We start from the raw sequence: 26,759 nt of genomic DNA, 5'->3' as shown, positions 1-26,759 counted from the left end.
TGAAGACGCGAGCGTCATGAACCCTTCCCGGCCAGCCCACGTTGATGTTGGTGAAACGTCCCCTGTGATCTACCAGTGCTTGCAGCACCATTGAAAAGTAACCCTTGCGGTTTATGTACTGGGTACCCTGGTGCTCCGGTGCCAAGATAGGGATATGGGTTCCATCTATCGCCCCACCACAGTTAGGGAATCCCATTGCAGCAAAGCCATCCACTATGACCTGCACATTTCCCAGAGTCACTACCTTTCATAGCAGCAGTTCAATGATTGCTTTGGCTACTTGCATGACAGCAGCCCCCACAGTAGATTTGCCCACTCCAAATTGATTCCCGACTGACGGGTAGCTGTCTGGCGTTGCAAGCTTCCACAGGGCTATCGCCACTCGCTTGTCAACTGTGAGGGCTGCTCTCATCCTGGTATTCTGGCGCGTCAGGGCAGGGGAAAGCAAGTCACAAAGTTCCATGAAAGTGCCCTTACGCATGCGAAAGTTTTGCAGCCACTGGGAATCGTCCCACACCTGCAACACTACACTGGGGGGAGGGATAGCTCAGTGGTTTGAGCATTGGCCTGTTAAACCCAGGGTTGTGAGTTCAATCCCTGAGGGGGCCACTTAGGGATCTGGGGCAAAATCAGAACTTGTTCCTGCTAGTTAAGGCAGGGGGCTGGACTCAATGACCTTTCAAGGTCCCTTCCAGTTCTAGGAGATAGGATATCTCCATTAATTTTATTTAATTTAACACTATGCGGTCCCACCAGTCTGTGCTTGTTTCCTGGGCCCAGAATCGGCGTTCCACGGATAGAACCTGCCCCATCAACAACATGATCTCCAAAGCGCCGGGACCCGTGGTTTGAGAGAATTCTGTGTCCATGTCCATGTCCATGTCTTCATCACTCTCGTCACCGCGCTGCCGACGCCGCCTCCTCCTTGCCTCGTTTTTCTGGTCCTGGTTCAGCATAAACTGCACGATAATGCGTGAGGTGTTTACATTGTTCATGACTGCTGTCTTGAGCTGAGCGGGCTCCATGCTTGCCGTGGTATGGCGTCTGCTGTGTTCACCCAGGAAAAAAGGCGCGAAACGGTTGTCTGCCGTTGCTTTCATGGAGGGAGGGGTGAGGCTGTACCCAGAACCACCTGCAACAATGTTTTTTGCCCCATCAGGCACTGGGATCTCAACCCAGAATTCCAATGGGCGGGGGAGACTGCGGGAACTATGGGATAGCTATGGGATAACTACCCACAGTGCAACGCTCCGGAAATCGACGCTAGCCCCGGTACATGGACACACACCGCCGAATTAATGTGCTTAGTGTGGCCGCATACATTCGACTTTATACAATCTGTTTCCAAAATTCGAATTCTGTAAATTCGGATTAATCCCGTAGTGTAGACATACCCTTAGGAACTGGATATTTCAGAGGCCCTCCCTTTACAGGCCTCTAATAGAAATTTTATTCTTCTAGGATGCTCTAGGGCACTCCTAAGGTCTAGGATTGGGGACAGCTGGCAGTGTGTTCTTTATAAATATGCTACTAGTAACTCCCAGGAAAAATTTTCTCCAGTGCACAGTTCACCATGGCCCAACACCTGAAAACTTTAGAAAGCAGTGCAAGTTGTGTTTGTTTGCTCTGATTTCTTACATTTGGGCCTACAGCCAGAGGCTGCTAATCTCTGCAATGGGTATTGTTGGTAGAGATTGTAGTGGTTTTAATTTACACAAATAGTTGGCAGAAGTTTGTAGTGATTTTAATGTATACAAATAGTTGGCAGAAGTTGTTTCTGTATGCTCGTATGCCATGATCCCACCAATCACAATGAGAAGTGTGATAGTCATAAACGTTATCTTATACCTTTCTAAATTTAGATTTGTTTTATGGAACTCAGAGGCCAGGCTCCAGCTTGAGCCCAGACATCTACAATGCAATTCGATAGCCCTGCAGCCTGAGCTCCACAAGTCCAAGTCATTGGCTATAGGCCAGCCACAGGTTTTTATTGCAGTGTAGACATATGTTTGACACAAGCATTAGGAGAGCCCATTGAAAGACTCTATAGAGTAGCTGTTAACTTGTTTTAGTAAAGGTTTAATATTCCTAAAAAAACCCTCTAATTACTAGGTAAAGTAAGAGAAGTGAAGAAAATCTTTAGATTTGGCTGGTATACTACTTAAGGAAACAACCACAGTCTCAGATGGTATGTATACTCCTGAACAAAAATGGGAATCAGGAAGGCAAGAAGTAAACCAGCATAGCTAAATGGCAAGAATCAAGAGGTTATTCGAGCCAAACACAGATCCTTCGAAATTTGGAAACCCTACCTGAGTGCAACCAGCAAAAACGGCATAAATTACAGTAGGCAATATGTCAGAAGGAATTTGAGAGCTACAATGGAATTTGAAACACAAATAGCTAAAGGTATTAAAACAAACAAGAAATTACTTAAGTATGTCAGAAGCAGGAAGCCTGCAAAAGAAATGGTGGGTGTTCCAGGGGCTGGAAGTTAAGGACATTGCTGAGAAACTAAATGATCTCTTTGCATCAGTCTTTACTACAGAGGGTATTGGGGAGATACCTACCCAGACGTGCTTTTTTCATTAACTGTTAGAGCTAGGACAAGGATTTTCTGAGGGGGACATGTACCTCCTGCAGGGTTTCTTGCACCTTCCTCTGAAGCTTCTGGTGCTGGCCACTGACAAAGACAGTATAATGACAAGACTCAGAATTGTCAATTTGCTGACGGTAATTAGGCACTAAATTAAAATTAGATTTCACTGATGAATGGGGCACATTAATTTTTCCTGGTCTAATTTTTAGGCCCTATCCTCCAAGTGGGTCCCCAAGTAAGCAAACACCAATGCCTGTATAGAACCCTGTTGAGTTCAGTGGGGCTGCAACCAGGTGCAGGGATCTGTCCATGCAGGATTGGGGACTGCTGGTCTGCGCTAAATGGATGCAGTTTTTCTTTAATAAGGAACTGCTATGTTAACTGCTGCTGTTAACTAATGCAATCTTAAACATCTGCACTGACCACAAAATTCAGGAATAGGAATTTTAAACAGAAGTGTCTTCACTTTCACTAAGCACTTTGCAGATGTGGGACTTTTTCCAGTTCCCACTGAAGTTAGGAGAATCTTTCCATTGGCTTCAGGGGGCTTGGAATAAGGCTTATAGTCTGCAACATACTTGCTCCTGGAGTAATAGCAGAGGAAAACACAAAATGCTAAAACAATAGATTTGTGAGACTTAAAGGTCACTTTTAGAGGTGGCTTAAAAGATCCTCTCTCTCTCTCTGTCCAAATGTTTCTCCTAGCACTTCCTGTATCGATCATACCATTAGAATTAACTGAGAGGTATTAGCTGATGAAAGGAGCATCATAGTTAGAAGATGCCACTGAAACAAGATTAGAACAAATAAAAACTCTCCTAGATCTAGAAACCAAGATCTAGAGAGGCTGGAGAAAAGAGGGATCAAATCTCACTCACCACCCAAAACAGGAGGAGTCAGCCAGTTTCCCCATCCTGGAATTTCTCTCTATATATAAATATATACTTAAAATTGTAATTAATGTACATGAAGCAGCAAATGTATACATAATTAAGGCCCTACTTGCAATATTGCGGAAATTGCGGATTCCGCAATATTATGCTTCCACCGTAATTTTGACATCGGGAGCACTGCCGTGCGTGGGGCTGACAGTAGGAGCCCCTGCTGCCAGCCGCAGGCCCCCGCTCTGAGCCCCGGGCAGCCAACAGCAGAAAATCGTGGAAAAGTAATCATGGACTTTATTACCACAATTAATAAGGTCCATTATTACTTTTCCACAATTTTCCTTGGCTTCTCCACAATTCAGCTGCAATTTTTTGACAATAATCTCACAATTCAAGTAGGGCCTCATATATAATTACAATTGTATAGCATCCACTTTTCACTACAACTCTTATACGGTGCATCTTGTAGGGTGCGTAGGGGGTGAACCAATGGTACTAATGCTTCAATAAAAATATAAAACATTCATTAATCCATCCCGCTGCTACAGCTTTCAAAATATCACATCATTCATCTCTCACATCAGTACCAGCAAATAGGTTGTATTAAAGAAATTCAGAATCCACAAATAGGAAAAAAATTCCCATGAAAATATACAATAACAGTAGTACTGTAGAAAGACACAAAATATACATACAATTCCAAAGAGAACCCCAGTATATATGAACATAAGTATGATCCCTCAGACAAAAAGGCCAAATTCAGTTTTATCAACATTTCTTGAAACAGAGTCAGTTTACTTGAAAAGCTCTAATTACCTTTTAAATTATTTTCATATTTTTAAATTAGTATAACATTTCAGTAAACTTGGGCCTAACATAGTGAAAGAAACTAAAGGAAAAAAACAGAAATATTAGGTAAAACTAATCTTAAAGCAAGCAAGGAATAAGAGGTCTAGGAGTAGAATTATATGAATGGCAATATAAAGGGACCAGGGGTTTTATTCTGATCTCATTTACCTTGGTGTAACACTACTGCTTACACCTAATTTACACCAATGTAATTTACATCAGAATCACGTCTCCTGTCTTCCTCCCTTTGTACAGCACCTAGCACAATGGGATCCTGACTGTAACTGGGGCATTTGGGTGTCCTTGAAGAATACATATATATACTTTAATTCCCTTACTGTAATGGGATTCCCCATATATCAGATTATGTTTTGTTATTTGTAATCCTTATAGTATGTTATTATAATATAGATTTAGTCTGGAACAACTAAAAATAAATTCCTTCCTTGCATGCTCTGTGCCTTCAGAGGGCCTAATCCAATATTCCTTCCACCGACAAATCTCCCATTGATTTAAATAGAGGCTTTGCTTGAGCAAGGAGTCTGGGATCAATGTAATAGTTTATATAGTCGACTATATAGACTTTTAATTCAATGGGTTGCGCAGAGTGGATCTCATTTTTGAGCACCATTGAACTCTTGGGGTTTTTCTACACTTGACGTGCTACAGCTGCACAGTGAAGACATCTCCCCCTCATCTTAAGTAAACCATCTCCACAAGAGGGGGTAGCTAGCTCAAAGGAAGAATTATTCCATTGACCTAGCACTGTCTATACAGAGGGTTTCTTCATACCCATGAGCAACATAGTTTGGTCGACCTAACTTTTTAGTGTAGACCATGCCTATACTGGCATACTTGAAAATTAGTTATTTGGGGAGGGGCTCATTAACTCCTGGGATTATTAATGGGTATTGTGCCTTTCATCTATTGGTTGCTGGCACTGATATCTTCCACTACCAACCCCCAAATACACTCCAGGTCAGTAGTCACCAGGAATAATTGTCATTTGACGGCTGATCAGTGACCTGTGTTGTCAAGGCTGTATCCCCACTTTGAACTTTAGGGTACAAATGAGGACTTCTAGCCTGCATGAGGACTTCTAAGCTTAACTACCAGCTTAGTTCTGGTCCACTGCTACCACTCCCTACCCTGGGAAGCTTTTAGAAACCTTTCACCAATTCCCTGGTGAATACAGATCCAAACTCCTTGGATCTTAAAACAAGGAGAAATTGACCCTTCCCCCTCCTTCCTTTCACCAACTCCTGGTGAATACAGATCCAAACCCCCTTGGATCTTAAAACAAGGAGAAATCAATCAGGTTCTTAAAAAGAAGGCTTTTAATTAAAGAAAAAGGTAAAAATCATCTCTGTAAAATCAGTATGGAAAATAGCTTTACAGGGTAATCAAACTTAAAGAGCTCAAAGGACCCCCCTCTGTCTTAGGTTCAAAGTATAGCAAACAAAGATAAACAGTCTAGTAAAAGGTACATTTACAAGTTGAGAAAACAAAGTAAAACTAAGACGCCTTGCCTGGCTTTTTTACTTACAAGTTTGAAATAAGAGAGACTTGTTTAGAAAGATGGGGAGAACCTGGATTGATGTCTGGTCCCTCTCAGTCCCAAGAGCGAACAACCCCTTAAAACAAAGAGCACACACAAAAGCCTTTCCTCCCCCCCCAAGATTTGAAAGTATCTTGTCCCCTTATTGGTCCTCTGGGTCAGGTGTCAGCCAGGTTACCCGAGCTTCTTAACCCTTTACAGGTAAAAGGATTTTGGAGTCTCTGACCAGGAGGGATTTTAGTACTGTACACAGGAGAGCTGTTACCCTTCCCTTTATAGTTATGACATGTGTAAAACAGAGGATATTTACAAAGCCAAGCTATAAAGTGTTGAGGACACATATTTACAATCCACACGCTGCAAGATGTCTTATCATGTATGGACCCAACACCCCTATAAATATTGGCCCACATACTTTTGGCAGTCAAAGAGTGCACAACTCAGGAAGGGGAAGTGAAATGCTGGCTTTAAGCCAAGGCTGGTTGTGCCCTGGGCATAAGTTAGAGCAGTCTGAATGCTACCCTGACTTGTGTCAGCTGCCATTGGTCCCAAGGAGATGATAGAGAAGCTGAGAATAACCTGGGCACAGGGAAGCCCTGTCCATGCCCCTTTAGCCCCTCCTATACTGGTAGCCAGGGTACAGCATAGGAAACAGTATGCCACAAGCTGTTCTGGAGCATTCCTGACATGGTCAGCACAAAGTGACTCCTCCACAGTGCAGCATTTGGCCCGTTATGTATAGATGCTTGAAAACATCTCCTAGAGGGATCCAGAACAGCTGTAAGGCAGCATAACCCCATCGTTCTACCGTAAGGGGATAGCCCTATGGAGAACGTTTGGCAGGGGAACTTTGCAGCCATCTGTGTGTCTTGTAGCTGAGCTCTGCAGCATTCTAGTCATCAGGAGCATGGCGGGATGGGGTGTGGCTAGTGGGCCAATGAACTGCATGGATCACAAACATGGATATATGGAAGCACTGGTCTACAGCTTCTGCATTTGACCATTCCATGTGGTACTGACCACACAGCAGAGGCTACTGCAGGATGGGGTTGTAGAGCCTATTCTGCAGTTCTACCCACAAAATCCCCTTCCCCAAGCTATGGGTTCTTTTCAACCATTGCACCCCAGTAATGGGAAAGGTGGACATTCAGTACAAAGGAAAATAGGGAAATCATTGTTACTGCAGGAATAAATGTATATTTCTGATTTGCTTACCTCTAAATTTTGCCTAAAATAAAACTGAACATTGCTTGTATGAACCGTATGCTCCCATTTGGAGCTGACACTAATGAATGCAAGGCCCTTTTCTCTCTGTGTGCAACATCAAATTAATTAGCTCCATTCTGACATTGGTATTTTTTCCCATGCAGTTCTGGTCTTTAGCATTTTTCTTCCTTTTTCCAAAGGGCATCTTTAGTGCTTTTTATCTACCATAAGAAGAATGCATCACTTCTGTGTTTCAAGACTAAGACTATCTATTATAAAAACGGATTGTGATGTGACGACTTGGGCCTGTGCTGGCAAAATGCTTTTCAATTGTTATACTACATGGCAAATTGCCCAAACAATTGCTGTAAATGCATGAGCCATAAACTGTACTGCCAAGGACACTGGTAGGTTAGCTCCAATAAAAGAAACAATTAGAGTCTTGAGGTGAAAACAACAGAGATCAGGTGACAGTTATCAAAAAGGCAGAATATCTAATTTAATTATGTAAATATAGGTTTGTGGATAACACTGATACTTTTAATGTGTTCCGGATTTTTCAAGTGGAATAGAATATTTTATAGTTTCAAAATGGGTCCATATTTTTTTTGTTTTTTTAATGTGATGTCTGATTAGGGTGACCATATTTCCCTATGCTGAATATGGGATACCTGGTAAAATTACTCGTATTCAAGCGAGTTCAATGGCAATCAATCAGAACTATGTTGTACAAACATTCACATTAACATCAAGTTGACTGAGCCCCTGTTAAAAAGAAATACTGCGTAGTTGGATTCTTTTTCTTTACCTTCTTATCTTTAAGGCTTTAGGATTCACATGGGGAGGGGGTGACATAAACACCACTACCCCTCACACACACACGGGGAGAGATGACACACACACACTCCCACACTCCCATACCCCTTTCTCACACTGGGAGGGTGACCGACCAACCCGACCCTCCCTGCCCGACTCTCTCAGCCCTCCATGCCTGGCTGGGCCCCTGGGACATACCCACCTCTCCTGGTACCCGGCGCCATGTCTTACCAAGGCAACACATGAGGGGCACACACAGTTACATTCCCCCCTCCCCAGATTTCTGCCAGGGTTCACACCAGAATGTGGCCAGCAGCAGCCTTTTGGCACTGTGCGGGAGGGAAGGGACAGGAGATGCTTCCAGCCATAGCAGAGGATGTGTGTGTGTGTGTGTGGGGGGGGGGAATGACCTGGCCTGTGTCTTTGCAGAGCTCATCGCTTCTCTCCCCCGTCCCACCGTGTGGCTGGAAGCAGCTTGTCCCTTCCTGCCTCCACAGTGTCAAAAGTCTGCTGCTGGCCACCGACACAACCCAGCCGCCTCCGGCTATAGCACAGGCAGGAAGGGGTTAAGCCCTCAGGATGCATTGTTCACCAGGGCCCAGAGAACCTGACTGCTGGGGCTTCGGTGAGCCCAGCCAGAGAGGTGGCTCAGCAAGGGAGAGTGCCTACAGGACAGAGCAGCCCCGCGCTCCCTGGGGCAGAACCCAGGGCAGAGGGGGATGGGTGAAGAGGGTGCTAAGCCGCCCGGGGGCTGTTGTGGAGCCTGCAGTTTCAGGGCACTAACAGGCTGGAAATCTCTTTCCCTCCCTCCCCATCCCCCGGCCGCTCCAGAGCTTAGCTGAGAGGCAGAGAGGCTTCCCAGGGGCTTGGCTCCTTCTGGCCAGCACCCCGGGCCAGAGGGACTTGGGCTTTCCCGGTGCACCGGCCCAGCCAGAGGCAGTGTGGGAAGGAATGAGCCTGCCAGCCAGGCTGTTGGTGAGCCAAGCACTCTGACCAGGGGCTGGTTCTCCACACAGCATTGGGAGTGGAACGCGCCCTGCCAGGGTGGGGGAGGGGGGAGCAAAGAGGTATGGAGGAGCAGTGGGGCTGGGGGAGCCAAGGATCAAAGCAGGGAGAGGACAGCAAGACAGGGAGCACATAAAGGGCCAATAGGTGGGCGGCAGAGGTGACATGTTACCGGCCACTGCCTGGCGCCTGCCCGCACTCACCAGCCACTGCAGCACGCAGCCAGCGCCGTTTGGAAACGGGATGGGGGCTGGGGCCCTGCTGCCCGAGAGCCGACACACAGCAGGGGCTGCACTGACGGAGCAGCAGGGGGAGCGGCCGGCCCCGCATGCTACATGTTTGCCACGCCACCAGCCTTGCACACCCATCCCCATTGTTGGCAATTGGACCCTCCCACTCACCCCTGGTGGGCAGGTGGCTGGAAAGCAGGGATCCGGCCGGCAGCAGGACCCGCCAGCACTGATGGGGGGGAGACAGAAAATACAGGACAATTTGCCTGTTTTTTAGAAAAAGTCGGGACACCTGCAGGAGGGCTTAAATACAGGACGGTCCCTTGAAAAATGGGACTCTGGGCACCCTATGTCTGATGCATTTGTGAACAACTGTTGAAAACGTGTTCCCATTATACTAACTCTGCCCCAATTATTAACCTCCTATTCATTTTTTATCTTTTTTAGTGTTTTGTTGTTTTGGGTCTGATTTGACCAAAATATTTTCTCTTGAGAAGCTTGTAAATGCTTAGAGTATTACAGCAATCATTAGTTCAGTTTCAGTCTACACACTTTGCTGCTTTATCATCATCATTAGAAAAGTTTCATCCTTCAGCAGCTCCTGCTGAGACAGTCTTAAACTCAGAGAAGGTAGCAGAGAAGAGACACTTTTCTTTATAGGAAACTGTATATAAAGGTATTGATGCAAATTTGCTAGAAATTAAGGGAGGACACCCTTCTTTGGAAATCACTTTCTCTTTCTTTCTACATAAGCACTGTTGCTAGGAAGCAAAGTTAATGTTTTCTGTGTTTGTACCTTTTAAGCTGCTATTAAATGTATTCCAGGTAAATATCTTGTAATATTACTTTTCATAAGACTCTAAGAAAAATGGAAAATTGGGAAACACAACAGCATATTACCTTTAAAATAGACAAGAACAAGGTAAGGCATATTTGTACATTGATAGGTTCTGCATTAGTTCTTACTTCTCAAGAAAAGATCTAGAAATTATAGTAGAAAGTTTAGTGAACCCACCTGCTCAATGCACAGCATCAGCCAAAATGATTAGTTTTAGCTGTGTTAAAAAGTAATACAGTGTTAAAAGGTAAAAATTTTGTGCCATTAGTGGAGATTCTATGACACTGAAGTCATATGTAAAATTTGATACCTTATTGCAAGATTGCTTTTGCAGAGACTTATTGTAGTACTAGGATTTTATGTTTTATGTATTTTGTATAATTTAGAATGAAGGATAAAGAATAATAACATAGGATGTATTAAATGTATTGATGTATGATATGATTTGACCATATTCTGTCAGCCACCCTTTCTGAAAGCAGAAAGGAATGGCCTAGTGTGCCATTGGTAAAGATGCCTTAGCCAGAATCTTATGTCTGAAGCTGATTTCAAGGCAGTAATAGACCTTTAGGGTCACCACTTTGTTGTAGGTTTAGCATTTTGAAATAAGTAAAAGAATGCAATGATTGTTTTCTCCTGCATTGCAATTTGATGTTCCTGTTCAAATGCTTTATGTAAATCAATCCTATTTTGTGTGTGAATGAGGAATGTGTGTGTTAAAAGATAAGTGTGAAGGCCATCACTGGACCAGATGTTCTAGGGAGGAATCAAGGACGGATGTAAAGGCGCCAGGAGATTGCAACACGCCCCTATTGAGATGTCAGAGGAGGGCAGATTGACGACGCTAAAAGATGTGTCAGGCGTCCATCAATGGGGATAAGATAGCTGTGATCAAAACCAGCATGGGTAACTCCCTGAGAGACTGATGAAAGAACAAGATAAAGGATGAGAAGAACAATTTAAGAAAACAAGCACTCGTCAAATGACAATTGATTACAGCATGACGGTGCAAAACTCATTGGTCCTAATGAAGGAAAATCACTATATAAACAGGGTACTTTGCCATGAAACTTTGGCTTTGTCCTACCAAGACTTCCCCAAAGCATTGTGTCACGACCGACTAACCCGGCTCCTCTCTACTCGTGATCAACCTAGCTGGCCACTAGATTGATCCAGACTCTGGACTGGTAACTATAACATCGACTGGCAGGAAAGTGTGTGTGTGTGTGTGATTGAATGCATATGCTAATTGTTGTATCTCCAATAAACGTGGCGTATTGCCTTTTCCCCTGAAAAAGGTCCTGTGTGCTTCTTATAAGCATAACATTATTACATTACCTTCAACTACCAATAGTCTCAGAGGAGCCTCAGTCTAATTCTTAGTGGACAGATATCACCAAACAAACAAAACAACTGCCACTAATTAGCTTCCATGTTGACAGTCATAGCATAGAGGACAAGGATTGAACGGGTATGGAGACTGACTGACTTGTCATCAAAGGACTAAATCAGGGTGGAGATAGACTGGTAAGGCAGTGAGAGGAAGCTTGCATTGCTTCTAGTTCTGTGAATAGAGGACTTCAGTATCCAGGACAGTCGATTCGGTTTCTTTCACAGGCATTAAATCTGCACAAAAATCAATCAATCAAACAAGATACACAGTCATAGGGAGTCTACAGCTGACTATTCCCATATGTAGAGTGAATAAATTATAAGATTATATAAACCACTTTGAATGTGTTTCCCACTTTTGGTTGCCTCATCTCAAACTAGGAGGTGAAACCAGAAAAGGTCCATAAAAGGGCAAAAATATTATTATTGGTTTCCAAACAAGGAGAGATTAGAAAGAAAGTCTGGTAGCAAATGACTAGGTGGAGATACTGTATGTAAGAGGAATATACAACAATGATGAATAATATTATGAGGGCCAATTGATCCAGGGAGCAGCTGTGAGGGAATTGAATGTTTTTGCTGAATAGATAATACCCAATAGGATTCAGGCAATGTTTGTAATAAACCTATTTTTGATAAAGATTATTTGGGATAGTGCTTCCTGGGGGATTATTGCTTCCAATTGCTAATATTTTCTTCTTTTTTTAAGTTTTAGTTTATGATTGAAATGGGAAGATAGATGGCACAGAATAAAGTGCCTTGGCCAGGTCTGGGGATACAAATAATTATAGCCCCAAAGCAAACATAGTCCCTGGAAATAAGGCTTTATTTTCTAGCTCATTATAAAAGAGCTTGAGTTTAAGTGGCAATCCTGTGCAATCTATAAAATGTAGTATATGTCTATGAAGTCATGAAGCTTTCTAAGTTGGAGACTTTGGTACCATCAAATCCAAACCTGAATCCTAGCCTGGAACTAGTCTCAGACCTAAATTTTTAACCTTAGCATGGTCCATCTCTAATTTTTATGGCTCATCTTAGAGTTATGATGCTTTTGAAAAGATGCAGGCAGTGTATTGCTCATATCTTGAATGAAGCTAGACTAGCCATATATATGGTAACTCCGTATCTTACCAGATATCACTGTAGCACAGTCATAGAGCATTAAGATATGGAGCATTATGGAGATAGCTGCAGAAGAATAATATAAATAACCTAATCCTGAAGACATGTTACACCGCTCTTTGGTACACAGAACTCTCAGAAACCAACTTCAGTCACTCATACCATGGGCTAACTTCTGCAGAGACAAGGGCCTGGTCTACACTACCCGCCTGAATCGGCGGGTAGAAATCGATCTCTTGGGGATCGACTTATCGCGTCTCGTCAGGACGCGACAATCGATCCCCGAATCGACGCGCTTACTCCACCAGCGGAGGTGGGAGTAAGCGCCGTCGACTGGGAGCCGCGGCAGTCGATTTTGCCGCCGTCCTCACAACAGGGTAAGTCGGATCTGATACGTCGAATTCAGCTACGCTATTCGCATAGCTGAATTTGCGTATCTTAAATCGACCCCCCCCTGTAGTGTAAATGTAGCCAAGGTCTGCATGGTGGGCAAGGGGAATACTAAAAAAAGACAGGCATAACAGAGCTGCTGAGGGATTATGTTAAGGAACCTTGTAAATTAGCAATACTATTTCTTGTTACCAGTGTGCCCGTCCCCAGTCCATCTGTTGAAGATGTGTGCTCTCCCCTTGTATAGCTGCAGAGAGGGAGAAGGTTGAGTCAGTGGTTAAATTTCAGGAACATTGTTAGTTTTTTAACCTTGGTATGAGAGTGAAAGAGGTGTCTCTTTCCCAGATCACTGAACAAGGTAGTGGACCTCTGTAGCGAGGCGGCCTGGCTCCCAGCCGCCCCTGTGAGGGACGAGCCAGAACAGCCGCCAGAGTGGGCGGAGTCACCGCTGCCTGTCCCTGCCCCCCGGAAGTCAAGGGGCGGGACAGGAAGTATAAAGGCCAAGCCACAGCGCTCAGTTGCTGGCCGGCCGTGGGAGAGGACAGACGCTGGTGCCCGAGCTTCCGCTGGGCTGAGCCTGCCCAGAGCCCGGTATCCTGAGGAGGACTGGCCGAGCCTGCCCAGAGCTTGGTATCCTGAGGAGGACTGGCCGAGCCTGCCCAGAGCTCGGTATCCTGAGGAGGACTGGCCAAGCCTGCCCAGAGCCCGGTATCCTGAGGAGGACTGGCCAAGCCTGCCCAGAGCTTGGTATCCTGAGGAGGACTGGCCAAGCCTGCCCAGAGCCCGGTATCCTGAGGAGGACTGGCCGAGCCGGCCCCGAGCCCGGTATCCTGAGGAGCGGCCTGAGCTTCCCCCCGCCGAGGGCCCGGAGGAACCGACCAACCTACACAGCGCTCGGTGCCCGGAGGAGCCCATGGTCTGGGACACGGCAGACGAGGCTCAGGATGTGCAGGTACCCATGGAGGAGGAGATGGGAAGTGGCCCGGGGATAGCAGACCCCGAACCCATGTCAGTGTGTTGCGGTCAGGATCCCCACTGACCCAGCAGCAGACGGACTGCTGCTGATAGGGCCCCGGGCTGGAACACAGTGGAGTGGGTGGGCCTGTGTTCCCCCCTGCCACCCCACGCCGGGTGGAAGTCTCTCCTCCTCCCTGCCTGAGGGTCTGAGACCCTGAACTTACTGTTTGTTTGCTCAGTCCCTGCCTGAGGGCCTGAGCCCCTGAACTTACTGTTTGTTTGCTCAGCCCCGCCTGAGGGCCTGAGCCCCTGAACTTACTGTTTGTTTGCTCAGCCTCTGCCTGAGGGCCTGAGCCCCTGAACTTACTGTTTGTTTGAGCCCTGTACTACAGTTGGCTGCCCGCCCGACCTAGGCCCGGGCGTGCAAGACTGAACTGCTTCCCAGCCTCGTGTAGCGAGGCGGCCTGGCTCCCAGGCTCCCCTGTGAGGGACGAGCCCCACCCCGGAACATCTACAACCTCTGACTTTCATTGGACAAGGAGAGAGTACGGGCCCAACCTCAAATTGCTGTTGTGGCAAGGGATTGGGGAGGGGTGTGAGGGTCCCATTCTCTTGTCCTTCCTGAATGCCATTGTGGGGTTTTTATCCTCTTATCCATCAGGCTCCTTCACCTCTATCATGTTAAATCTATTTTGGAGAAGTCAGACAGAGAGAAGGTTTCAGACTACGTGACCTCCTTTAAAGCATTTCCTTTGCACTGTTAACTAGAAAAAAAACAACCCTCTGCTACCATATCAGGAGAGGTATTGAGAAACTTTTTTGCTTTCTCCAGTCATTTCCAGAGCTCTGTGTGTTGCTCGAAAGCTTGTTTCTCTCTCACCATCAGAAGTTGGTCCAATAAAAGATATTACCTCACCCACCTTATCTCTGCAGTATACCAAGCCACTTGTGTAAGAAGGTGACAGGTGCCATAGAGAAACCATAGATAGATAGATGGCAGTCAGGTGAGACAGAGACAGATAGTGTCCTTGTGAAGGAGTCACAATTGGTGACCATATAAAGCCCTATTCTGCCACTTGTGAGTGGGGACTACTTGAGGACAGTTCCCTGACTTTGGCGCATGGGAGACTTAGAAAGCTTGCATGCAGTAGAAACTTGGAAGCAGGTATGGGTTGAATAAGGCTCTGAATGTGCAAAAAAATACCAAGATATGATCAATACAAGGAGTGATTTTTATCTTTCTTGCATCACTAGAATTAAAAAGAGAAGGCAAATATGAGAAATCTATCAATATATCTATTAAAAAAGCTAGGAGACCAAGGAGATTTGTGCCAATTGTTCTCTTAGGCCAGGTCTACACTACCGCGGTAGTTCGACAGCTGGCAATCGAACTTCCGGGTTCGATTTATCGCGTCTGGTCTGGACGCGATAAATCGATCCCGGAAGCGCTCGCCGTCGACTGCGGTACTCCAGCTCGGCGAGAGGAGTACCGCGGAGTCGACAGGGAGCCTGCCTGCCGCGTGTGGACCGCGTCTGAACCGCGGTAAGTTCGAACTAAGGTATGTCGACTTCAGCTACGTTATTCACGTAGCTGAAGTTGCGTACCTTAGTTCGAATTTGGGGGTTAGTGTAGACCAGGCCTTATGCTAATAGAAAATAAGAACAGGAGAGTTTAATACACTCATTTTCAGGAACTTTGCCACAAGGACCATTGTAAACTCTGATATTTTACGTCCAAATACCTGCCTATGCACCCAACAGCCTGCATAGCAAAGGGGAGCGGAGGTTCTGACTCTTGTGTCTAATTCACAAGAAGTCCTAGTGGTGCAGGGCAGCATTGCATGCAGGGCCGGCTCTAGGCACCAGCAAAACAAGCTGGTGCTTGGGGCGGCACATTTTTAGGGGCGGCATGGCCGGCGCCAGAATGCCGCCCCTAAAAATGTGCCCCGGCCGCCCTAGCTCACCTCCGCTGCTGCTGCCGCTCGCGCGCCGCTACTCGCCCTCCCTCCCAGGCTGTCAAGCCTGGGAGGGAGGGGGAGAAGCGGCGCCCTCGCCGCGGCCACTCGGAGTCTCCCCCCCTCCAAGGCTCTCAAACCTGGGAGGGAGGGGGAGATCCCGAGTGGCCGCGGCGCGCGAAACAGCTGTTTCGCGCACCGCTGCTCCCCCTCCCTCCCAGGCTCTCAAGCCTGGGAGGGAGGGGGACACTCCGAGTGGCCGCGGCGCGGGCGCCGCTTCTCCCCCTCCCTCCCAGGCTTGAGAGCCTGGGGGGAGGAGGCAGGGAAGGGGCGGAGTTGAAGCGGGGCCGGGGGTGGGGTAATTAAAAAACGGGGGGGGGGGGGCGGCCAAAATTGTTTTTGCTTTGGGCGGCAAAAATCCTAGAGCCGGCCCTGATTGCATGCAGCAGTCTGGTACAGTACTCTTTGCTACTGCTGTCAGCAGGCACCATGGACAAATAATTGGTCATTAGAGTTGGTGGAGAGTTTTTCAAGAAAAAGCTTTTCTTTTTTTCCCCATTGCAAAATGGTGATTTGTCAAAACTGAAACTGTTTGTGGGAAAGTGTCTGTTTCAACAAACTTCTCATCTCAAAGAAATTTTGGAAAGAAAAGATTCAGAATTGTCAAAACATCCTATTATGACATTTTCAAAATGAAAAAAACCAGTGTTGGGTTTTTTGTTTTGTTTTGGTTCATGATGAGTATTCATTTTGAAATTTACCGAATACATAATATATATATATGATCGAAATCAAAACAAAATGTTGACTTGCCCCCAATTTTGGGGGGGGGGAGTTGTTGATTCACTAACATTTTTGAGATTTTGCTTTGTTATCCCAAATCAGGAAAGGAAAAAAACTCTCCAAGACAAGAAAACTGTTTCTTGCCCTGCTCTACTCACAAAGTCAGCTGGTTCTTGCAGCTGAGGACATACACCAGCTAGAGGTATCTAGAAAACCATGCCCCTATTGGGCATTGACATGTTAGCCAGCCACATCACCCAACATTTTCTTGTGTGCCACTGAAGGATTATGGACTAGATAGCCATTCCTAGCACAGACATGGCTGCTTGTTCTCTTTTTTGTAGCTGTCTTTCCCCTTCCCTCATCCCAGGACATGGGCCGTATTTAGCTGTTAAAGTGCCTATTTTACTTATTTTTCCTTTCTTCTATTTGGCAGGGGAATCCAAGTTTTATGTTTAAAAATTATATGTGGTTAGCCTTCAATAATTATTTCAAAGCAATTGAAATCTATTGTCTTCAGCTTCAGAGCCAGAAGGCTGTGGCTGGATCATGACTCAAAATTCTTCATCAGAATAAACAGCTAGAGTGACTCTAGTAACAAACCCACTAATTAAATCTGTCTCTCATGCTGCCAGGCTGTGTTTCATGTAAACAAATTTTAGGCACTTTAAATGTTTACTCATAGATACAGAAAAATATAACTTGTGATGTGGACACTTCCCAGCTGACAACTGGACTGAGACCATAAAACAGTTCACTGAACAGCCATCAGGTTACTAATAATTTTTGATTAGTACTGAACTAGGCTGGATTTGAAATAATGACAACTTTCCAGTTTTTTGTGTTTAAAGAACATTTATGAACCGCACATGAATGGTGGGTCAAAGACAATATTGAAATGTTCATTATGATGTTAGTTCAGTGGGCAAACGGACTTTGACAGACAATAGAGACAATGAACAATGGAGTACAACCGTTCATTTCAGCAGTATATTTCCATTTGTCCTAAAATCCTTAAGTAGTGGCATGAAAGCTTGCAGACACAGGCCCTAGTTCTGCAAACACTTACACACATGAGAAGTCCCATGAAGTTCAAAGGAACTACCCAGATGCATAAAGTTACTCATGTGGATGTTGCAGGATCAGGCCCATAGTTATTATAAATGTCAATATAGTGATATCGCCTAACGAAGCCAATGAAATTATAGTGGCTGCAGAAGAGTCTCACACACTTAAACAGTTCAGCATGCCTAAATGTAAAATTAAAGATAAATAGTGTACAAAGAACTAAGTTAGGTGATTTGGCCACTTAAGTAATAAAATCGGTATGGTTGAGAAAAGATAGTCAAATTGCAAAACACCTGTCTTTTTTAATCAAGTTTCACACAAGCAAGCTTCACCATGACCAATATTTCTCATACTTTACAGTACAAATTACCCAAACCTCAAAAGAAAGTCTATCCTGATGGAGATGGTGTGGTCATTACAGAAGCAGACCAAAAATAGGTTTACAATTATATATGAAAATGAATAGCAGTCAGTACTGTAGCCCTTAGCGGTATGTTGTTTATTTTGTTGGTTCATTACATTAATTTTTCTATCCCCAGACTTCAGTTTTGAATATGCTGCAAACTTTTGTAATGACGATGCCTAATTTCAAAATAAAAGTTGTCGGGGTGGAGGTAAGCAGTGAGTTATATGGGCCCGTGGTGTCCATGCTCCATCAATATTTAGGAACATGGGCCAGGCTCCACCAATGTATGGGGTTACCGTGCTTTGGGGGGCCCTGCACTACAGGGGGATGCGGGATCCAGGGCGGCCTGGGGAGTTAGCGGGGGGCCTGGTGCCGGCAGCAGCGAGTGACCAGTCCCATCCCGCCCCACTTTACTCCACTCCGCCAACTCCCATCGTCACTCAGGGGAGGGGGCGGAAGCCGGAAAGAGATGAGGTAGGGGTGGGGACTTGGGGGAAGGGGTGGAATGGGGGCGGGGAGGGGGCGGAGCAGGGGTCACTTGCAGCTGCCGGCGCCAGGCCCCCCACTAATTCCCCAGGCTGCCCTGGACCCCACGTCCTCCTGACGCACAGGGCCCCGCAAATCACAGGGACCGGGGCGGTTGCCCTAGTCCATCCTATGGACAGAACAGCTCTGGGCTGGCAGCAGCAAGTGACCCGGCCCCAGCCTGCCCCTGCTCCGCCCTCTCCCCGTCTCCATTCTACCCCTTCCCCCAAGATCCCGCCCCACCTCTTTCCGGCTTCCGCCCCCTCCCCCAAGCGATGCCGTGAGCCATCGGGGCAGAGCGGAGCGGGGCGGGCTGGGTCCGGGTTGCTCACTTCTGCCGGTGCCATTAACCCCACAGGCCACTCTGGACCCCACGTCCCCCTGAAGTGCGGGGCCCCCAAAACGCAGGGCCTAGGGCAGTTGCCCCGGTCTGTCCTATGGACGAGACGGCTCTGCTTGGACCCATTCTGGACACCACCAAAAATTATACAAACCTGGCACGCATGGGGGTGGAAGCTGCAAGTTTTGGCAGGTAGGTAGCTGGACATTGGTCGTTTTGGTACTTGAGAAGGCTTAGGAACCTATTTGGGACAGTGGTGTAGGCATATTAGCTAGATTTTTCTGCTAAAATGAACAGCTCTCAGATATATTGTTTCAGGCTGTCTGCAGACTCAGGAAGGCAGCACTGCAGTGTTTTGCACTTGTTTCACATTTTCAAGGTTTGCTTCAAAACCATGAGAGCTAGAAATAGCATTTTTTTTAAAACGAAACCTTGGATGCATGAGCACAATTGTGTGGCAAGGAGTGAATTCCACAGCCAGGGCGTGATGGAACTGTAGGCTCTGACTATCATAGACTTTAATGGGGGCAAGACTGGGCTCCGTGAGCATGTTATCATCACTCTTACTGGAGGCATGACCACTCTAGCTGTGAGAACTGCCCTCCACAGATTTTGACCTGTAGTGGTAGGAAGAATATAGAGAGCAAGCTGGGAACATCAGGGCTGGCTTGACAACAGCAGTAATGCTGCTCTTTCAGCTGGCTCCTTGTGAATGGACAGCCTGCTCTAACAGCAGTAGGGAACAGCTGCTCTCATGATAAGAAATGTGAATATAGTCATTTCCTAATAATAGTAATAAGCTTTAGTCAAATCCCCATGTCTGTATGTTGACTGAGGTGTACACTTACGATTTAAGATTTTCCATAACAACCTTGAGATTAAACAGCTGTACACAAAGTAGGAAGCTCATGTTTTAATACCTTTTTCACTCACTGTTTCCCTCTTTCTGATTGTGATGTACAATAATCAAAAGCAAAGATTAAAAAGAAAACATAATTTAAACCCCTTCTTTTATATATGGCATCTTCTCATTGTACCAACACTCCTGGAGACAACATGCTCTAGAGTAGTTCTCAGGTTCTTCCAGCCTTGATTCTCCACTCCCTCCCAGGCACACTCAGATGGCGAGGCAAAGACACAGGGAATTGGTTGGAGCTCATTGATTCAGGACTGTCTGACCCTGGCACAGGCTAGAGCTGCAAAGAAACAACATTGGCCCTCAGGGACCTTATGCCAGCAGAGGATTGGGCACCAGGGAGCTCTACCACGTTATGTCCCCAATATGCCTTCTTCTTTCACTTCTGCCAGGAGTGGGGAGCAGCTGGAGCAGAAGCCAGAAGAGCAGCTTCTGCTAGCTGCCCACCAGCAGACAGTTGTGCAGGAAGACTCACCACCAGCTATCAACAGCAGCTTTAAGGCCACTCTGCACTTATGCAACTCAAAATGGACAAAAAGGACCATCAAATCTGACCCTTTAAACTTTCACCTATTCACTACATATAACATAGCCTACACCCTAAACTTTGCCCTTATTTTTGTTTCTGTTTCAAACTAGCATCACTTCAGACAGTCCACAGAGAAAAGTCAATTGATGTATTAACTCTTGAAGAATGCTACAATAAAACAATTAAGAATCTACTTCTAGGAAAGAAAGCACGAAACCAACCAATCAGCTTATTGAACTGCACCATCAATTTAGAAAGTACCATTCTGGGGAAAGAGCGAGAGAAGCAAGTGGGTGATATCTCTAGCAGTTCTGATAAAAATAACAGTATCCACCAGCCATTTCAAAGAGGGTAGGGAGCCAAATGTGCACACACTGCCATCATGAATTACACTGCATTGATGCTTACATGTACTCCAGCTGTTTCCATATCTGTTTCTTGGCATAATATTTATGCCAATCAGCCACATCTCTCATATGCTTGCTACCACTATTCCAATGACTTCAGGAAAATAATGACCAAAGACAGTATTAGCATCAATCCACAACCCAATCATATATGAAACTCTAGGACCAAGGGCCATAGTTCAGATTCATTGTCTGTGCCTTGTTGAAATATAATACAAATTGTGCCTTACTGAAAGTGTTTCCACAGCTCATCAGATACTTGCTACTATGTATTACAGACAATTTTCTTAGGTACAGTCTAATGGAACTAGTAGGAAATCACCTTCTATTTAAGAAAAATGGAGTTAAGATACCCGAGTGACTGGCACAATTTGTCAATTTTCACTTCAACTATTGCTTATACAATGCTATATTTGTTAATCTGTTAGGATGCATGTGATTCAAATCATATGCATTTTCCAACTGTTCTCTTTTCTAAATGCTGACCTTCAAATTATTAAATTCTAGAATGTAATTAGTTTGAGTTTAATATTCTTTTCCCCTTTCTGTGACTTGTATACTTATGGGACTTTGTAAGGCAAATGCACAATCTCAAACAGGCCAACAAATAAAAAGCAAATAACGTGCATTATAAAAACTCCTTTGAATCAGTTTTGGAACCATTCAAAACTCCATTGAATATAAATGATTTCTGAGGCTTGTAAAAGCATCCTATTATAGCAAGACATTTTTCTACATATTATACTGTCAATTCTGATACAGTTTTTGAAAGGTGTTATACATCAGATATTAAAATTCATGTTTGATTGAATCTCAGCATGGAAGGACACAGAGGAAGGGGAAAAGTTTAGAACAGATCTGTTTAGCCATGTTTAAGTACAGAAGTGTGTGTGGGGGGAGGAATAGTATTGTGCCAGGATTTTCAAAAGCACTTGTGTGTTTCTGATAATCACACCCCGGTGCTTTTCAATTTTTATAAGTCAAGAGGTTCACTTTTCATTATGAAATTATGGTATGTTGAGCCCATGTTGAGGGGTCCAGTTTCTTAAAAATAATGATGTTGCAGGGCCCATTCTTGCCCTGACTCAGACAAATAGTCCTGACTCATGTGAGTAGTCCCATAAAGTGACAAGATGGGCCACTATTGTGTATCCCCAGTAACTTATTTCTGACAGTGCATGCTATCCTTTTCTTCTTATTCTCACAAGTAGTTCACGCTGAAGTCACTGCATTAGGCAAGCAGAGTTTGGCCCACAGTTGATAAACCTATCTGGTTAAAAATCCCTTTCTTAAAAAGTTCTTAAATACTTATGTATCTGAAAGATGCATGATCCGTCAGGCAAATTATCCATGTTTTGAGATGAGATTTAAAGACTTTTAAAATTTGTCCCTAACGTTAAGCATCTGTTAGTCCATATGTAGGTACCTGAGTAAGTGCCCTGATTTTCAAAAATGTTGACCAGATGTTCTTATTGATTTGGCCTTGGTGTCTGTCTGATAGAAAAAACACTCTAATCACATTAGATGAGATTTAACATTTAAAATTCTCTGTTTTCATGACTAGGTAGCAATAACCCTTAGCTATGGACGTACTGCATGCACTGTAAGTAATAGTGCTTTTGGAGCCAGAGAGCCTGAATCTGATCTCGCACCAGTGAACATTGTAATTCTCCTGAAGTCCATGGATTCACACTGATTTGACATTAGATTCAGGCCCACATAGTCTTTCAGGGACCAGAGAGACTTTTTAAGACATATTCTATAGATCCTTTGAGAGTGCTTTTATTTACACTAAGGCCTCTTTACGCTGCTCTGGTATTTAAAGTGGTTGTCAATGCAATTTGCTGATGTCATGCAAAGGGACCTTCATGTGACTGAGGCAGCAGGACTTTTATTTATATTACCACAAAAACATACATCCCCTGTGGTTCCCTGCTGCATGTTATGGGAGGGAACAAATCCATAATGGAAGTCACATGGGGCATTTTGGAGGGGAAGGTGGCTAAATGGGATGTTACCTCCTTTCTTATTTTTCATTCTTCTGTCTGACCCCATGTCAGAAGTTAGCATATAAAGGGATGGCAGGGAGAATCCATAGCACGGTATGCTTCTTTCCCATACCCTGATTCTAGGCAAGCCATAGGAGAACTCAGAGAATTAATGCCTGCAGCACCATTAAGTCCTATTGCATGCTCTTCCATTCAGTTATTGCGAACAACTGGAAGTGGTAGATGCTCGTCACAGCAGTTGGGTAACAGAGATAGAAGAGGTATTGCCCTTCAAGTCTGGCAGCAATCTGCAGGGTTAGGGTCCTCAACTGACTTCTTTCTCCCTGCACCTCCAGCCTCTGTTGCAGTTGGGGTACGGGTATCCTGCCCTTCACTTTTGCTCAGACTGGGAAGTATAGGCCATATACATTTAAAACCACAAATGTAAAATAGCATTGTCTGACTGAGAAGTTACACAGAAAATTAAGGCTGAAAATTCATCATTAATTCACCTGTTGTACCTTGATATTGCAGAGAGAACTGTAGACAAAACATGGTCCTGATTCTGCTGTCCTCGGTCAAGTAACATTCCCATTGATTTCTACTGGGATGGTGCCTGAGCAAAAACTGCAGGATTGGGCTCCATGGGCTTGATCATGCAATGGGAGTTTTGCCATTGACTTCAATGGGAGCGGGAGCAGAGCCCATACATGTGCTGCTTTATTTATGTATAACAGGTTGAGTTAAATAGAAAATAGGAATACAGAAGTTCAGATATATTCCTGAATTTCCTTGAGTTTGTGGGTTTAAGTCATAATTTAACCATTAACTTTTTGCTTTCTAGTTACTATAGTACATATCTGCAGACATTGTTTTAAAATAAACCAACAGATTTGCATGATAAGCCTTATTTTAATGTGCCTGTGTTTGTCTATTTTTTTGTATGTCACTGTTAATCTCCTTTGTATTCTCGCCTGTTTAGGATTTTTTCAGTGCCCATAGAAACATCCATCACTGCTGGGAAGAAGATCTCACTACAGGCCGCCTGCGGCATAGCCCAGCCAATGACAGAGAAGATTGTTCCAGCTGCTCTGAGTGAAACAAGTCCCTTCCCTGAGTTATTAGCTTCCTGAACCACCATTACTGGTTTTTGTTTTTAGTAATGACATTTAGAAAATTCCATATGAATTCACAGTACACACCTATTGTGACATAAATCATAAAAAAATCTGGGGATATTTTTTGCTTTAGAAAGGTTTTTGATATGCCAAAGAACTGAATTTAAAATTTTTGGGACTATAAACCCACCTCAGTGTGCAGCCAAATTCCCACTGATGTTAATTGTAATTCCATGCTGTAGAGATTAAAATCAGTGTTTACCCCTTAATTTTTATTACTTCATGTAGCTGCAGAACCCACATTTATCTTCCCAACCAACAGCAAACGTGGCATATTTAGTAATAATAACATTTGACCTCATGGCTTAACACAATTGTATTAAATAAGTATGTGCTTTACTGAAAACAGTTCTTGAGCAGAATGGTTTTAGTAATCCTGGACAACAAGTGGAAGCAAAGCTTAATGGTTGCAGTTAAAAAGTCAGCATTAAACAGCAGATACCACAAAGTTACCACTTATTCTCTTTTCTCAAATATGGAAAAACTGGTGTCTCAGATACAACTGTGTGATTATTAAAAAGCGACAAAGTCCTGTGGCACCTTATAGACTAACAGACGTATTGGAGCATAAGCTTTTGTGGGTGAATACCCACTTCGCTTTTTACAGATCCAGACTAACACAGCTACCCCTCTGATACTGTGTGATTATTGTTGACAAAATGCTGACTTTTAAATAGTGACTGTTGTATTTGAGGACTTTGAAAACTAGTGAAAGCTAGTAAGAAGTCACCTCACCTGCTTGGCGCTGTCTTTAAGCATCCTTTGATGTATTTGTCAGTAGCCTCTTCGTGAGATGCATCATCCACCTCCTGCACAGTTTCTTTCTTATGACAGAGTAGTATGTAATTTCTGTCATCGTTGTTTGCCCAGAATGTACCAACAGATGTCTCATAACGTATAGAGAACTCAACTTTAGCTCCATTTCTCTGATAAGGAGGAACCAATGCAATCTTAAAGAAGAACTGGTCAGTTTCACCATCACAAGAATTAGGCACATATTCTGCTAAGATGTCATAGTAAGTTAGCCAGTCATCCAGTGACATTCTCACATATATCAACTTTTCAAAAGATACATTTAGAACTCGAATAATGCCCTTCATACATGTTATCCCAGGTAGGAATTCAATTGACTCTAGCAGTACTTTCTGTACACGCACTTTTTGCAAAAGGTCTTCTTGTGAGGCAGGTAATATAAACAGTGGAGAGAGAAAATATTCCTCCGCAGTTAAAACTTTAACTTCTAAGTCATCATTTTGTGATGTGATTGGAACGTCCCAGGTATTAAACTCTTTAACAGACACAAGATCAAAGCCGAATGCATCAGCAAACGAAACTTTTCTTGCAATGGTAGATGGGGGTTCTGGTTCCATGTCTTCTGAAGAAGCAGAATTCCGCCTTCGGGGAAGGGGGGAGAAACGAGGCTTAAGGGTACCTTTAATATCTTCATCTTCTGAAAGGGAGTCATTTAAAGCAGGAACTTCTAATAAGTTATCCCTTCTAATCTGACTGGGTTCTTCAAAAGACTCCATTGGGCTCTCTGATATAAACTGAAAGAGAACTCTGCAACTAGTGGCAGCTGATATTTGAGACACTATGATTTAAAACAAGGATTAATGTTACAGTTGACATTGAAAGAAAAGGGAGTCAGGTCTATTAATAGGTGCAGTGGTGTGTAAACTATGTTGGACTCTTCTCCAAAGGCCTTAAATCTGATAGCATTAGTGTTACAATTTCAGACATAAGTTTTAAATAATGCATTGACTTTTTTGTTTTGTTTTGTTTTTTTAAGGAAGCATCTACAGGCAAAGCACAAAGGTAACATTTAAAAATCTGACTTCTTTGCATTGTCAAAATGTGATAATATAGATATTTTTATACAATCAATTTACATTGTAAAGCAAATGTATAACATAGCACAGATGTAAAGCCATAAATGTCCCATTGGGATGTATGTTCTGTTAACAAAATGTTTTCTTTACTATGCATAATTTTGACTTTACTTCTCAAGGACATTATTTACATTGTGTCCAAATACAAAAATGCAAGGGACACAGAGAACCAAATTCTGTCCTGATTCTATACCATGTGAATTCACTGGGCCAGATTCTGGAGCTATGTCCATTTACATCAGGATCTTGTCATCAGAAACATTTGCCAATTTTAATACAGCCATAATAATATATATTCAAATGAACCCAGAATGCAATTAAAAGTGTTAGTGACTAAACTGGAGATCAAGTTGTGAGGAATCACTGTAATTATATCTGTTTATTAACTACTGGTTATGCTATAAGATCTTTTAGGACTAATTTGTAGCTAGCCCTTATTCACCTGCATGGATATGGAAACAAGGACCCCTGCCTCCTTATGCAGCTATCCAGAATCACCACCCCCATGGAGGCCAGCCAGGGAGGTGGAAGGAAGTGTGCTTCACCCCTTAAAGGGGTATTGCTCCCTCCACCTTTTCTGCAGAATGCCTCCCAGTGCTCCCACTGGAGTTAAATGGCTCTGCATCACCCCCAGCATGGGATTGTGGCTAAATGCCAGAAATGAGCCATTAATCAGTCAGCATTTGGATATCACTTTCAAGGCACTCTGTACGTAGAAACGTACAATGTTACACTGATCAGGAGGCAAAGGCCATGACCTGGCAACACCACTGTTTCCCTATCCATGTCTACTAACTGTCTTCCCCTATTGCCCCAATGTCACTCTCTTTCCCATGAGCCCCCTTTTCTGATGATACTGCCTCCCACACTGTGAGTGCATCTCCATTCCTGTTTGCTATTTCTCCACTATTCTCACCTCTGCCATTGTC

General features: G+C 44.2%; 1 protein-coding gene across 1 annotated transcript in view; it reads right to left on the bottom strand.

Moving 5' to 3' along the window:
* Positions 1 to 25,470, bottom strand: part of PPP1R3A (protein phosphatase 1 regulatory subunit 3A) — a 37,008-nt gene extending 11,538 nt beyond the window's left edge. The window contains exon 1 of the mRNA XM_065397424.1: positions 24,677 to 25,470. Coding sequence (XP_065253496.1) covers positions 24,677 to 25,470 — 794 coding nt within the window. The remainder of the gene's footprint in view (positions 1 to 24,676) is intronic.
* Between the last annotated feature and the right edge of the window lie 1,289 nt (positions 25,471 to 26,759).

Source organism: Emys orbicularis, chromosome 1 (assembly GCF_028017835.1).
Source record: "Emys orbicularis isolate rEmyOrb1 chromosome 1, rEmyOrb1.hap1, whole genome shotgun sequence".
Lineage (NCBI taxonomy): Eukaryota > Metazoa > Chordata > Testudines > Emydidae > Emys > Emys orbicularis.
The sequence above is the reverse complement of the archived record's forward strand: the minus strand, read 5'-3'. Positions and strand labels throughout refer to the sequence as shown.